We start from the raw sequence: 16,667 nt of genomic DNA, 5'->3' as shown, positions 1-16,667 counted from the left end.
TATTCATACAAAATAAATCAAAACTTTACAGATTTAGTAATTAGGTAGGTATACAATATGCAAAAGTCATCTGTCATTACTGTCATACGAATTTTAACGACTCCCCTACAAGATACTGAAGAAATTTTTGTTTTTATTTTATTACTAAGCGGTTATTTTTAATTATTAACAATGAGTGCTAGGAGCGTATTGACGCAGCTATCAATGTGAGTGCGAGTGAGATGCACCATTGCACCATTTTGGCATTTAAAAATTCAAGCTTCTGTCAAACCACAAAACTGTCAAAACTTTTTTTGTAATTGATTGCTCACATGTCATCACCATGACAAGGCGAAAGTTCTTCTTCTTGTGGTGCTATCTCCTTTAGTGGAGGTTAGCGACTACACTAGCAAATCTGTCTCTGTCAAATGCGGCTCTAAACAAAGATGTTGAATCAAGGCCGGTGCAGTCTCTGATATTTGTAAGCCATGAAATCTGGCGCCTACCGGGACCCCGTTTTCCTTCAATCTTACCCTGGATGATCAGTTGCGTGAGGCGGTACTTTTTGTTTCTCATTATGTGTCCCAGGTAGCTAACTTTTCTGACTTTAATGATTTTTAGCAGTTCCCTATCTGAACCTATTCTCCTCAGAACATATTCGTTGGTGGTGTGGGTTGTCCAAGGTATTTTCAAATCTCTTCTATAAAGCCAGAGTTCAAAGGCATCCAACTTGTTCATCAGTGTTGTGTTGTGTCCAGGCCTCCGTTCCATACAAAAGTATTGACCACACATAACAATGCAGAAAACGACATCTAAGGCTGATATTAATGCTACTGTTACAAAATAAGCTTTTCATTTTGATAAACCCCTGTCAGGCTACCTCTATTCTCGCTCTTGACTTCTTGTTTATAATCAAGTTGATTGTTGAACCAGCAACCAAGATATTTGTATTGGCTTACTTATTCAAGCTGTTGGTATTTCACATATTTATTGAAAGAGGTAAATTTTTGTTCCTTGGTATTCTTATAACTTTGGTTTTCGCAGTATTGATCTTCATCCCCATTTTTTCACAACTCTCAGTAACCCTATCCAACAGTATCTGCAGACTATGGTTCGAATCAGTCATTAATACTGTGTCATCTGCATACCGGATGTTATTTACTCTCTGCCCGTTTATCCTGATTCCTTCTGAAGAATGCGATAAAGAGTTTGCAAATATTACCTCAGAGTAGACGTTAAAAGTATGGGTGATAGCACACAACCCTGTCTAACACCTCGTTGTATTTCAATTGGCCTTGACGTATTACCATTGGTCTTTATGATTGCTGTATGATTCCAATAAATAGCCTCTATAATTTTAGAATCTCTTTTGTCGACTCCGATGTCGTTCAATCTTTCTATCAAGGTCTTGTGCTTCACCCTATCGAACGCTTTCTCAAAATCTATGAAATAGATAAAAAGGTCTGCTTGCTGATCTTTGTATCTTTGTGCCAGAGTTTGAAGACAGAATATTGCTTCTTGTGTCCCCATACCTTTCCTGAAGCCAAATTGTTCTTGACCGGTGACCTCATCACATTTTTTATAATATATTCTGTTCTGTATGACACGCAAGAAAAGCTTCAGAATGTTATTTAATAGACTTATAAGACGGAAGTCCTGGCATAATTTGGCATTCTTCTTTTTAGGCAGTGGTATGAAGACTGATTCAAGCCATATTTTAGGGATAGTCCCTGTATTGTAAACATTATTAAATAGTCCAAGAAGAAGTTTTCCTCGTTGATTAACTTCAATAGCTCAGCTGGTATTTCATCTTTTCCTACAGATTTGTTGTTTTTTAGTTGACGTCCATTAAATCCAATATTTCTTCTGTCATCCATCTTTGCTTCCGTGGTCGCTGTTTTGTGAGCATTTCAGTTGCCGTTGCAAGGGCGTGTCTGATTTCCTCCCGAAGGCGAAAGTTAAGGATGTTTAATTATATGAGAGTGTGCTAAAAAACAGTGCGAAAAAGTAAAAACGATTTAAAATACATTGTTACTTCAGACACACTTTAAACCTTTCATGTACTGCTATCTATATTTACAATTTTCACACAATAAAACCTTTACTTTACATAATATGAGATAGAGTAGATAAAAAATAATTTTGTGAATTTGGTTAACAAAAATTGGTTAAACCAGGGCTTCCCAAACTCATTCGTACTGTGACGCCCTTGAGACTTTGCTATTTTTTTGCGACGCCCCTCACCCATCCCCCAATAAAATTTACCAATATTAGTAAGTACTAGCCTAGTAACAGGTTATACAGGGTGTAACAAAAATACAGGTCATAAATTAAACCACATATTCCAGGACCAAAAATAGTTCGAACGAACCTAACTTACCTTAGTACAAATATGCGTATAAAAAAAGTTAGAGCCCTTTGAAGTTACAAAATAAAAATCGATTTTTTTGAATATATCAAAAACTCTTAGAGATTTTTTATTGAAAATAGACATGTGGCATTCTTATGGCAGGAGTATCTTAAAGAAAAATTATAGTGAAATTTGTGCACCCCATAACAATTTTAAGAGGGTTTTGTTCTTTAAACCCTCCCAAACTTTTGTGTACGTTCGAATTAAATTATTATTGTGATACCATTAGTTAAACTCAATATTTTTAAAACTTTTTTGGCTCTTGGTATTTTTTCGATAAGGCAGTTTTTATCGAGTTGCGGCTACTTTTTTAATATGTTTACATAATGATTTTATGGGGGCGTTGTTCCTTTAAACCCCCCAAATGGTTGTGTCCGTTCCAATTAAACTATTACTGCGATACCATTAGTTAAACACAGTGTTTTTAAAACTTTTTTGCTTCTTTGTATTTTGTCTACAAGGCACCTTTTATCGAGATGTGGCTTCTTTTTTAATATGGTTCAAAATATACCTAAAAATGTAAATCATAAATAAACTACTAACTCCATCATCGTACTTAACAATATACAAATATGTGGTGGATTTGACAAATATTCAAAATATCTCGATAAAAACTGACTTTTCGAAAAAGTACTAAGAGGCAAAAAAGTTTTTAAAACATTTTGTTTAACTAATGGTACTACAATAATAATTAAATTGGAACGTACACAAAAGTTTGGGGGGGTTTAAAGGAACTAAACCCCATAAAATTTTTATGGGGTGTCTAAATTTCACTATAATTTTTTCTTAAGATACTAATTCCATAAAAATGCCACATGTCCATTTTCAATAAAAAATCTCTAATATTTTTCGACATATTCGAAAAAATCGATTTTCATTTTGTAACTTCAAAGGGCTCTAACTTTTTTTATGTGCAAATTTGTACTAAGGTAAGTTAGGTTCAATCCAACTATTTTTGGTCTCAGAATATGTGATTAAATTTATGACCTGTATTTTCGTTACACCCTGTAGTTATAACAAAAAAAAAACAATTTGAACATTTATATTTTTATTAGAAATTAAGAACGAAATCAAAACATAGGCACAAAAATAAAAAGGGATAATTTTTATGTAACTGGCTGGTTAATGTGAGGGATGTGCTTGCTTTTTTGAGCACAGCTTATGAAACCGGGACTCCAATTTGGAAATTGCCACTCTCATTTCTTTTTCTAAGTTTATGTTTGACCTGTACTTGTTTTTAATTACTGTCACTGCAGAAAAGTCCGTTTCGCACAAGTACGAAGTCGCAAATGGTAATAAAACCTTTAATGTTGCAGTGCTGATGGCATGATATTCATGAGAAACTGAGCTCCAAAATTCAAACAGTTTGTCCTTGTCGTATTGAAGCTTTAGGCTGGAACCAAAGGACCACAACATTTCTGTAAATTGTTCTTCTCTGTTGTCTTCCTCTATTGAAAGTGTCGATGATGTGGGTAACTGGAAAGGGTTTCTGACTTTTTTCTATCGATTTTTATCGATTTTTTTTGTAGAATACCTTGTAAAGCAGATAAACAGTCAATTTCTTGATCTTCTAATTTTCTCTTCCATAAGAGCAACTTCTTCTAAAATCCAGTATGTAATTCTATCTGCCAATTGCAGGATGAGTATTGTAATAAATATATCTTCTGTATTAAAAGTCTGTTCTGAGACGCGACGCCCCTGGGACAAGTCGGCGACGCCCCAGGGCGTCCCGACGCACAGTTTGGGAAGCCCTGGGTTAAACAATTTTTCGACCGCGGTACCGCGTGACACCCTGTGTATTTGTTATAAGGATTGTTATACGGATGTATTTCTTTGAGTAAGTTTGTGCAAAAAATCGAATCAGGATAATTTACCTAACGAGGCGACGCGACGTTACAGACTATACTAATAAGTAGTTGAAACGGTCAAAACAAAGAAACGCACACTCATCAAAAATGCACTTGAGATTCTCGTATAATCAACATTTACTGAATCGATCCAGGAAGAGTCAACTCCAACTAGTAAAAGTTGATTTAAATTTTTAAAATCAGTTTCAGTTGGAGTTGACTCCAACTAGTTGGAGTCAACTCTAACTGAGAATCAACTTGAACTGTAACATATAAACAAAATACAAAAACAACAGAGAACATAAAATTTATTTGATAATAAAATGAAAGTTTCTTCTTAACAACAAATAATGCAAGTAATGGATGTGGTGATTTAATCAGAAAAACATGAGGCCTCAGGTTCAGAATCTATTTCTCTCATTAGCTCATCCTGGTCATCTACATTCTACAGTTCAATGTACTGATGAGAAGTTGTGGGATTTTATTTTTCACGAGTCGTCAGCTCAGTCATGGATTAGTTTACGTCTAAATGGGCATTTAGACGGGCTAGTTTTTGAAACAATATGTTGCCGAAAATATATATTTGGTATGTTTCTGGCAACATTACACCCATCTAATGAAAATATCGCCATTTGGCTGAGCCATGTGGCCGAAATCTTACTAGTATTTGAACACTGTTGCAGTGCCTGATCCGTTGCCGATAAAGTCGAACTGCTGTGCAAAATTTTGCATGTTGCTCTGTATTTCCTCTTTATTTCCTTTACTCTGTTGAAATTTATTTTGGTTTTGTCAAAACTTAAGGGGCATTTAGACAGGCTAGTTTTTAAAGCAATATGTTGCCGGCAATATAATAATATATTGGGTATGTTGCTGGCAACATTGCAGCATCTAATGAAAATATCTCCGTATGGCCGCCGTATGGCCGAGCCATGTGGCCGAAATAATGCTGGTATTTGAACACTATTGCAGTTAGTGGCTGACATGATACAATAACTCTGAAGATATGACATAGAGCAGGTGGGCGGGGCCTACGTAGCTACGTCACTCTGTGAGTAGAACAGTATTATATTCAGTGTTGTAGTATAGTAAACAGTGTTTATTTTTGTGTTTAAGGTGAATTTTACTTATAATTTGTTAAACTTTTATTAAAAATGAGGTGTGCCGTGTTTGGTTGTAATATCGACAATAAATCACAAGGTTTCGTTACGAATATAAAGTTTTTTAGTTTGCCAAAAGACAAAAAAGTGCGATGTGTGTGGAAACAATTATGTAAACGTACAGACAATTTTAACGTTAACAACGCTCGCATCTGTTTAACACATTTTAACAGCGACGATTATGAACGCAATCTGAAACACGAGCTGCTTGGATATTCTCCTAAAAATTTTCGATGCCTTAAAAAAGAAGCTATTCCTTCCCAAAATTTATCCAAAGCGGGAAAAGGCAAAGTGGATTCTGGTAGAGAGCAACGCTGTGTAAAAAGGCAAAGTAAAAAAGTTGTGCAAAATATTTTAGAGGGTTAAGTCTAAATTTTAAAATAAAAGTTCTGCCTTTTTGAAGACTGATATATTTTATTTTTATATACTTTTAGAGACGATGTTTGTGGTGTCGGTGGTTCTTTTGGTGAAGGTACAAGTAGTGATAGTAGACCTAATTGTGATGTTAATATGTTAAGTTTACCTTCAACTACTCGAAATATTGGGTACCGTATTGCTTATATTTTTTATTAAAAATATGAAATCTAACTATTGACGAGTAGCGGGTAGGAGGACAAGTCAAAACGCCTTAAAAAACGCAATTAAACCTCAAAACGTCGGCAATTTAATAAATTGAGTATACTTTTCTGGAATATTCTCTTACCTGCTATTCTTCAAGAGATTTGTACAACTCAAAAATGGCAAATTTAACAAAACAATTAAAATGGTTTCGAAATATTTAAGTACTCACCATCTTTCTGTGTTTCTAGTAAATTCCAGAGAGCTCTTCTTGCAGCAGGATCCATACCAGCAGTTGGCTCATCAAGCATAACAACTTTAGAATTACCACAAAGTGCTACACCCACGCAGAGTTTTCTTTTCATACCGCCTGAGAGAGTCGATGCTTTGGAGTTTCTCTACAAATAAACTTTATTATAATAGGCTATTGATTATATTCAAAATAAGATAACTAAAAGGAACTACAACGTTAACGGGGTTTTATTATTTCATATGGCCAATGGACATCTATATATGAAAAAACCGCGGAGTGCTACCATTTAAAGGGGTACGTTTTTGAGAAATGGGTGCATTAGTCCCTGGGCACAGGTTACATTAGGCTGAGTTCTATGCACTTTTGGTACAAACATACCTACATAAAAATTGTTCTTGGTTAAATTTCCTATCTAAATATCACTTTTTAAAGTCAATGGCTCTTTTTATTACAAAAATATATTCAAAAGAAAAAGCACAAAAACCAAAAAGAAAGATATTTTGTTTTTTGTCCCATAACTTTTGTCCACGAGGATATAAGTATACACATTGCTTTACAGGAAAAAACCTACATATTTCTTCTTTAAAATGTTATTTAGTAGAGGTAATTAGGATTTACAGTTTTCGAAATATGATTTTTCAAAGTTGGCCACTCACAGCAATTTTGTGCAATTTTCCTTGTTATTTCGCAAATATTGTTCTGTAACTTTTTTCTACGTAACTTTAGGTATATGCAATGGTATACGTAATATAAATAGAAATCAATTACCTTTAAAATAGTCTACTGTACAAAGTTGTACGACTTTTTTTAAAGAGATTATGGTTTTTAAGGTTTTATACTTTTAACGATTTTTTTATAATATAATATAAAAATAAAATAATATTATTATATAATATATTATATATTATATAATACCTAATATAAAAAATATTATTTTTTATATTTTTTACAACTATTTTTGAAATTTCTCTTTTTTTGTAGGTACATGAATATACTATATATTGCTCAATAAAAAGGGCTTACTTTCTGTTCTTTAAAATGGTGTATCATCTACATTTAAATAATGGAATCCGAGTGATTCTTTGAAATTTTTTTACCTGTATTATTTAAAATTATTTCTTTTACAAAAATTACATAAACATTATCCTTAGAAAACATCACTTTAGTTAAAATTATTTAAACGTTGACATTTAAAAAATTTTCAAAATCAAAGTCCATCTCTTCGTTAGCATTAGCTTCAATATCTTCCTCTGACACCTCAGTTATCTTAGAGTTCCCACAATTAGTACCCATGCACATGCATCCTTTGCAGAATATTGAACAACTAATTCCTATTTTCCTACAACCGCAGTTTTTTTGTACATCCTTTGGTACATTTACATGCTATTTTTTCAAGCAAAGCTTGTGGTGCAGGAGCTTTGACAGTAAATATTGGAATTAATCCATATTTTGAAGTTTGCCCGGCCGAGTCAAGTGGATCCAAAGTATCACCTATAAAAAATAAGATTCAATCATAACACACAATCACATAAAAAGTTATAATGAGAAATTTAAAAAATAATCCTAAAATCAAAAATCGTTGCAAGTACTTATTACATTTTGAAAAAGCATATATTATTCAAAAATAATCCTAGAATTTTTTATAATGCACCATTTTAAAGTAAACAGAATAAGCTTTCTTTTTTGTTATATAATATATACCTAAATGTAGAAAAAAAGTTATAATGAGAAATTTAAAAAATAATCGTAAAAAATATTAAAACTCATTAAAAGTATAAAATCTTGAACAAGATAAGCCCTTTAAAAGAAGTCGTACAACATTATACAGTAAAACATTTTAAAGGTAATTAATTTCTATTCCTCTTACATGTATCATTGCATATGCCTAAAGTTGCGTAGAAAAAAGTTACAGAACAATATTGGCGAAACAACAAGGAAAATTGACCAAAATTGCTGTGAGTGGCCAAATTTGAAAAATCATATTTCGAAAATTGTAAATCCTAATGACCTCTACCAAACATCATTTTAAAGATAAAATTGGTAATTTTTTTTCTGTGAAGCAATGTCTATACCAATATCCTCGTGGACAAAAGTTATGGGACAAAAAACAAAATTTCTTTCTTTTGGGTTTCTTTGTGCTTTTTCTTTTGAATATATTTTTGTAAAAAAAAGTATCTTTGACATTAAACAGTTATATTTAGGTAAAAAATTTAACCAGCAACAATTTTTATGTAGACGTGTTTGTACCAAAAGTGCATAGAACTCACCCTAATGTAACCTGTGCCCAGGGACTAATTCACTAATTTCTCAAAAACGCACCCCTTTAAATGGTAGCACTCCGCGGTTTTTTCATATATAGAGATTCATTGACCATATTAAATAATAAACCCCGTTAACGTTGTAGTTCCTTTCATTATAGTACATAATATTATAGTACATAATCAATAGCCTATAATAAAAGGAACGAAAATCATTTTTCTGTTCGAATTTTTATTTTGCAAGAAAAGTTGTGGATCGATTTAATTTCGAATTGTTTCACGAGTAAATCCATATCCGAAAAGATATTAAACGGAAGTCGACAAAAGTTTTCACCGGAAAAAGTTTTTATTACCGGACCAAAATGCATGTTTTATACGTATTTTTGCACGTTGATCATAAGAATTCCATACGTACAAAAGGTTTCTAACAATGAGGTACTTCGGCGCATGAACTAACAAAAAGAATTACTAAGAATAATCCAAGAAACCCAAGAACAGCAAAATAAAGATTAACATACAAGATAGAATTACTTAAAGAAGAAAAAAACGGCAAACAGATTTATGGCTGATATAAATAAAAGACTTCATTACCCGACCGCAGAAGATATTGATGAAGAATTGAAGAATTTACAGATAGCGATAACAGAAGCAACGGAACTATGTCTAAAAAAAGTACAAGCAGAGAAACGAAGAGACTGGTTTGGCGAGGGTTGTAAAATAGCATTGATACGTAGAAAAAAAGCAAAAATAGAAAAAGACAAGAATAATACACAAAATACTACAGAAAAATACAAAATGACAAGAAGAGAAGTAAAACAAATCTGCAGAAAAAAGAAAAGAGAACATCTTGACAAACAGTTGAAAACAATAGAATAATCGTATATTAACAAGGAAATAAGAAATTTCTACCAAGAAGTAAAATAATCCCGAGGAACTGCAAAGAGTAAAACAAGTTACTGTAGAGGTAAAGACGGTGTGCTTTTAGGAGAAACAACAGAAAAGTTGAACAGATAGGCAGAGTATTTTGCAGAACTATTAAACTCAAACATACAAGCAGAACCCCAGGAAATAAAACAACATCAACAGGATAACACAGAACAAGAACGGGAAGAAGAACCAACTCTACAAGAAGTAAAAGAAGCAATATTGAAGCAAAAAAATAACAAAAGCGCAGGAGAAAGCGGAATTCCGGCAGATACTTTTAAAGCAGGAGGAGAAAAGCTGCAAGAAAAAAAATTTCCGACTAATATTAACAGTCTGGCAAAAAGAGGAAATGCCGCAACAATGGAACAACACACTTATCTGTCCAATCTACAAAAAGATGATGAAACAAATTGCGAAAATTATAGAGGAATATCGTTATTAGAAGTGGCCTATAAAATACTTGTAAAAATCATCCGAAATAGATTGCAAAAGGAGGTAAATAAGATCATTGGAGAATACCAAGGAGGTTTTAGACCAGGAAGATCAACAACAGATGAAATATGTTTATTAAAACTAATACAGAACAACAGCTACGAACAAAATTTGGGACTACACTAGGGATGGCGGTTTTTGACAAAACACCGGTTTTCGGTTATACCGTTTTTTTTTTTTGTTTAGGGTTTAACCTAGCTGTTATAACCGGCCAAAAAAAAACCGGTTTTTCCAAAAACCGGTTTTTGGTTTTTTTAATCCAATAGGTTACAATGTTAGATACATTTACAATGCACTTTAGTTTGCGATACTCCACTCGACTCGATACTCGATATCAATATGATCAAAATTAGTACTATCGAAAGAACATCAATATCAATATAAATAAAACACAATTTTTAATAAAACCATTTTATTCTATTATTATATTTATTTATTATTTTATTATTATTATATATTTATTGATTATTATTACATATAATATAGCGTAATATTAATATATACATATTGCAATAATATACAATTTAACCCGACCATTTCAACTTATAAAAAATTTTCCAGATCCTTTCAACTGGGATTTAAAAAAAATAATATCAACATAAATATTTTACTTAAAATTAAATTGGATAATGCAATTTATCTTTTATTTTAACTATCATCAAAAAAAAATTATCATGTATTTCTTTTAACACGTTTGTATATTTGTATAATAGGTATATTTTAACTCATTTAATACTTCCTGTATGGGTGTATCGTTTTGAAAACGTAGAGAAATTCTTGGAGATTCGTACTCGTAATCGGTAATTCGATATTCATAGTCAGAACATTATTTTTGATAATCAGAAAAAGTCACTCACCCACTTTGAATGTAAAGAGTCAAGTGTGAAAAATACATAGATGATGTTTGCGTCTACTTCAACCAGATCACTTCTTATGTAAATATTATGATTATACAAATATTATAATAAAACTTAATTGTCTGTGGCTGATGTTTCCACTTTCAGTTTGCTTCTGTATTTATAAAATAAAATTTGCATTATGGTTTTGTTTGGAATGATTACTTGAGAATAATAATTATGATTGGGTTCCAAAATAATACCTAACCTAATCCTAATTACCGTAAAAACCTAATAACCGGTTTTTATTTTAAAAAGAAAAAACCGGTTATAACCGGGACAAAAAACAACCGGTAAAACCGGTTATTGCGAAGTAAAACAACCGGTTTTAGGTTAAAACTGATAGGTTTTTCCCATCCCTAGACTACACATGTTGTTCATTATTTTAAACAGGCTTACGACTCAGTAGAACGAGATATGCTATATGAAGCAATGAGATCCTTAGGTATTTCAGGAAAGCTGGTTAAATTAGTGAGAATGACGGTCAACAATACAAAAAAAAAACAGGATAACAATGGAAGGAAATTTTTCAAAACAATTCATAATGAATAAAGGACTGAAACAGGGTGACCCTCTATCCACAGACTTATTTAACTTGGTACTAGAACACATAGTATGAAGGATAAAAATTAGTACAAGCGGTATCATATTTAACAACAGACAGCAGTTTGTAGCTTACGCTGATGATCTAGTCATCCTAAAAAGAACAAAGGAACACCTTCAAAAAATCTTCCAAAAGTTCGAAGCGGAATCAAAAAGGTATGGATTAAGAATCAACCAAGGAAAAACACAATACATGGTAATGAAAGGAGATATAAATAAAGAGGATAACTATATAGAAATGAAAGGAGAAGTAGATGAATATAAATTTGAGGAAGTATCAGAATTCGAATACCTGGGAGTTACTGTAACCAATACTGGAAGGGAAGAAAAAGAAATAGATAAAAGATTATTGGAGGGAAGTCGAGTTTTGGGTGCCTTAACCAAGATATTAAAAGCAAAAAATATATCAAGAAACGGGAAAATCAGAATATATGAAACGATAATGCGGCCCAGAGTGTTGTATGCGAGCGAAACGTGGGTAATGAATGAACAAGGGGAGAAAAAGATACAGATATGGGAAAGGAAGGTCCTGAGAAAGATTTTTGTAGGTATACAGATAGCGGAGAAAACCTGGAAGAGACGAACAAATAAAAAAGTAATAAGGATGCATGGGAGACAAAAATACCGACAGAGCGGCCCAGAGAGTTAGATGGCTGGGACATATTACTCGAATGCCAGAAAGTAGAAACGTCAAACTAATGACAGGGCATTGGGAAAAAGGAGACGAGGTCGCCCAAGGAAGAGATGGTTAGAGGCTGCAGAGAGAGTTAGAAGAGATCGGGGTGAAGGACTGGAGAAAGGGTGCAGAGGACCGAAAAAATGGAGAAATATTATCCAGAATTTAGAAGCCATAGTAGCGCTGTTTTGTATATAATCCAAGAAAGAATAATACAATACTTAGGCCATGTGTTGAGAGAGGAAAGGTATGAACTACTTCAAATCATATTGGAAGGCAATCAAAGTATAGGGCAAAGGATCAGTAGGAAGACGCCATAACTCCTGGCTGAAAGAGCTGAGAAGATGGTTTCACCGCTCATCTACAGAAATTTTTCGTGCAACAGTTTCCAAAGCTACAGTTGCCATTTGTATCGCCAACCTTTGAAAGGAGACGGCGCAATAAGAAGAAGATCAAAAATCCTTTGCAAAAAGAAAAATAATCAAGATTTAAAAAATATTAATTGGTGAAAGCACAAAAAATATATTTTACATACCTTTTCTTGTAATTCGAGAAGATCTACATATTTTGCTATCTCAGACTTAATTTCACCCTTTCTCATTCCTTTGAGCTTACTAAAGAAGTAAATATGCTCAGCCACAGTGAGCTCATCGAAGATAATATTGTGCTGCGGACAAAGTCCTAAGCTTTTCCTTACGCCTTCCATATCGGTCCTTATATCATACCCGCTAATCTTTGCAGTACCTCCGTTTGGTGTGATCATTCCTGTTAGCATCGACATCGTTGTAGTTTTACCAGCACCGTTGTGTCCTAGAAGTACTGTTATTTGGTCTTCGTACATGTTTAGAGAGAGATTTCTAACAGCTACTTTTTGGTTAAAAACTTTTTTGAGATTTCGGATTTGAATTCCTGGTTTTAGGTTTTCTGGTTCAGTTTCGAAAAATTCTCCTTTTATAGCACCATTATCAAAATCTTCGACACCTAAAATCAACATATTTATTATTAATACATAAATAAAAAAGTTCAATTTGTATATTGGTATACAAATTTTTATTAAAACTTTTTAAAAGTGTCGTCCAAATGGATTAAAGTATAACGTTTTCGATCTGATTCAGATCATCCTCAGTGCATTTCGTCACGTACATGAAACTAGCACGCTGATGAAAGTGGTGACATCAAAATATGTGGTTTACATTTACATATTAAATTTGTAGAAAGTAATGCGACCCTAAGTCGATGGTAATGGATTCTATTCTAAAACTTAACGAGCAACATGGTTTTTTGCTCGACTGGAACACGTGGTTCTTGCCAGTTCAAAAGACACGGATCAATTAATATTTATTATTGTTAAACAAAAAATAAGCATAAAACAAAAAATATCTCGACAGCGTTACTTCACAAAATGTTTAAAGGAAATCTATGCAAAACTTCAAATGTAACGGGCAAGTAGTTTTTGAGTTGTAATGTCCACCGCCTTTGAAAAACGAGTTTAAAAAAAACGTTTAAAATGTTAACAAATTTTATTTTTAATCTCTTTTTTTCTGTCAAATTGCAAAGTGATGCACGCCGAAGTAAGTTTTTGAATTACGGAGTAACTTAGAAAAGAGAAGGGGAACAGCTCTTGAACGTTTATCACTACGCTCAATCGCTCTGATACGAAGCTGCTGTAAAGTGATGCGAAGCTAGTGATATTCAACATGCTGTTTTTTCGGTATTTTGTTCCGACTAATCTAAAATTTTCAGATGGTATTCTTGAAGTTATGTACTCTCATTAAAATAATTAAAAAAATGAAAATTTTTAAAGTATCCCCCCCCCCCCCCCCATAATTATAAAATTATTTACTTCAAATCCAAACCAGATTTTCATACTATTATCGTGGCTATTAAGAGTGCCAGCAGATATATTAAAGGTAGGAGGAAATATACTGCAGCAAAGAATAGCTCGACTTATAACGAAAATATGGCAAAACGAAAAAATGCCGGAGCAGTGGAACACAACACTCATCTGCCCAATTCACAAGAAAGGTGATAAGACCATAATATGTGAAAATTACAGAGGAATGGCACTGTTAGAAGTGGTGTATGAGGTATTAGCAAAAATTATAAGATCTAGATTAAAAACTTATGAATTAGAGATAATAGGAGAATACCAGGCTGGTTTCAGACAGGGAAGAGGAACAACCGATCAAATTTTTTTGCTAAAATTATTACAAAACAATAGTTATGAACAAAATCTAGGCTTGAATATGCTTTTTATTGATTTCAAACAGGTTTACGACTTCATCTCACGAAACGGGCTATACGAAGCAATGAGAGCACTAGAAATATCAGAGAAACTGATACGATTAGTTAAAATGACGTTAACCAACACAGTCAATAAAGTCACGATAGAATGCAGTTTTTCAAATCAGTTTAACGTCAACAGAGGATTAAAACAAGGGGACCCCCTGTCAACAGACTTATTCAATCTAGTACTAGAAAAGATAATTAGAGGAGCCAATATCCTGACAAGCGGCACGATTCTTAACAGAAGACAACAGTGTGTAGGTTTTGCAGATGACCTGGTGTTTCTGACACGTTCAAGAGTAGAACTTCAATTTGCGGTCCTGTACTTGTCCTCTCCAGTCTCTTGTACCCATTTCTTCTAGGTCAGTCCGGACGGCATCAAACCACTTCCTTCGTGGTCTCCCTCTTCTTTTCTTCCCTTGCTCTCCTGCTGATAAAACTCTTAGGATGTTTCTTTCTTGTGGCATTCGTAAAACATGACCCAACCATCTAACTCTCTGTGCCTTGATTTTCTGAGTTATTTTAGGTTTCTTATACATCTCCATTAACTCCTGGTTTGTTCTTCTGCGCCATTCCCCGTTAGCCTCCTTTATACCACGAAAAATTTTTCTCAATATTTTTCTCTCCCAAATCTCTAGCTTTTTTTATTCTTCCTGGTTCATTGTCCAAGTTTCACATGCATACAACACCGTTGGTCTCACTATTGTTTCATACGCTCGGATCTTGGCTGCCCTGGACACGTTTTTTGCCTTCAACAGTACGTTTAATGAACCTACTGATTTGCTATACCTTTCAACAACCGTTTATCTGTCTCTCTCTCTTCGTCTCTTCTATTTGTAACTGTTACTCCAAGGTACTCAAATCCAGTTACCTTCTCAAATTTATAATCTTTGTCATTTGTCCTTAGAGTAATCTACTTATTTTCTTCAGCATTTTCTACTCTCATTTCCATATACTTGGTTTTTCCTTGGTTTATAGTCAGGCCATATTATTTTGCTTCCTCTTCAAATTGCTTGAACATTTTTTGAAGTTCTACTCTTGAACGTGTCAGAAACACCAGGTCATCTGCAAAACCTACACACTGTTGTCTTCTGTTAAGAATCGTGCCGCTTGTCAGGATATTGGCTCCTCTAATTATCTTTTCTAGTACTAGATTGATAAGTCTGTTGACAGGGGGTCCCCTTGTTTTAATCCTCTGTTGACGTTAAACTGATTTGAAAAACTGCCTTCTATCATGACTTTATTGACTGTGTTGGTTAACGTCATTTTAACTAATCGTATCAGTTTCTCTGATATTTCTAGTGCTCTCATTGCTTCGTACAGCCCGTTTCGTGAGATGGAGTCATAAACCTATTTAAAATCAATAAAAAGCATATTCAAGCCTAGATTTTGTTCATAACTATTGTTTTGTAATAATTTTAGCAAAAAAATTTGATCGGTTGTTCCTCTTCCCTGTCTGAAACCAGCCTGGTATTCTCCTATTATCTCTGATTCATAAGTTTTTAATCTAGATCTTATAATTTTTGCTAATACCTCATACACCACTTTATACCTCATACACTCATATATCGTGACTATTATTAGCTTAACACGTTGACGGACAGAACGTCTATAGACATCTAATTTTCATTGATGTAATGTGACACAACGTCTATAGACGTTGCATTTTCCCCTATTCTACTGTGCAAAATACATATAGTATTACAACATTTGCTTATACATTTGACGCACTGTCCGTCAACGTGTTAAGTTACTTTTGTATAGTTTAATACAGGACCGCACAGTAGGTACAAATGTTTGTTTTCAAAATTTATTTGAATGGATAACAAAACCTCTGAATGAGCTTAACAAATAAGCTTTATGTTATACCAAATAAAACGTGCTTAACCGTTACCAGTACTTGAGTCTAATATTTCAAAATTTTTAATACACTTAGCGCCAAAATTAACGCACCACCTTAAAAATGGGACATTTTTAATGTCCCATATTTCCTAAACCTGTTGTCCGATTTTAGTGATTTTTTAATATGTTATAGTTTTATTCTTCAAGAATATCGATGTAATAATATTGTTGCTAAACAGATAAGTGTCATTGTATACCGAGTGTAACAATGATAGTGTGTTTTTTCCTCAAAGTTTGGAACACCCTGTGGAATATTCTAGCGTATATAAAATATTGAAATTAAAACTCAACTGTAACCTTAAGCTATCTTAACATTTTGCTTTTTGATTCATTCGCTTATGTCGGATAATAAAAAAGTTAGGTACTTTAACAACTAGCAACGGTTTTCAGCAATACAGGGTGTTTCTAAATAAGTGCGACAAACTT

The 16,667-nt window shown here is 33.3% G+C and overlaps 1 protein-coding gene across 6 annotated transcripts in view; it reads right to left on the bottom strand.

Moving 5' to 3' along the window:
• The window catches only part of LOC126892156 (phospholipid-transporting ATPase ABCA3-like), a 361,018-nt gene that overhangs the window by 78,239 nt on the left and 266,112 nt on the right, over positions 1-16,667 (bottom strand). For all 6 annotated transcript variants that reach the window (XM_050661619.1, XM_050661614.1, XM_050661615.1 and 3 more), the window contains exons 9-10: positions 12,589-13,034; positions 6,184-6,349 (exon numbers count right to left, since the gene is read on the bottom strand). In XM_050661619.1, the coding sequence (XP_050517576.1) occupies positions 6,184-6,349; positions 12,589-13,034 (612 nt within the window). The remainder of the gene's footprint in view (positions 1-6,183; positions 6,350-12,588; positions 13,035-16,667) is intronic.

Source organism: Diabrotica virgifera, chromosome 9 (assembly GCF_917563875.1).
Source record: "Diabrotica virgifera virgifera chromosome 9, PGI_DIABVI_V3a".
NCBI lineage: Eukaryota > Metazoa > Arthropoda > Insecta > Coleoptera > Chrysomelidae > Diabrotica > Diabrotica virgifera.
Note: the sequence above shows the minus strand (reverse complement) of the source record. Positions and strands in the feature narration are given on the sequence as shown.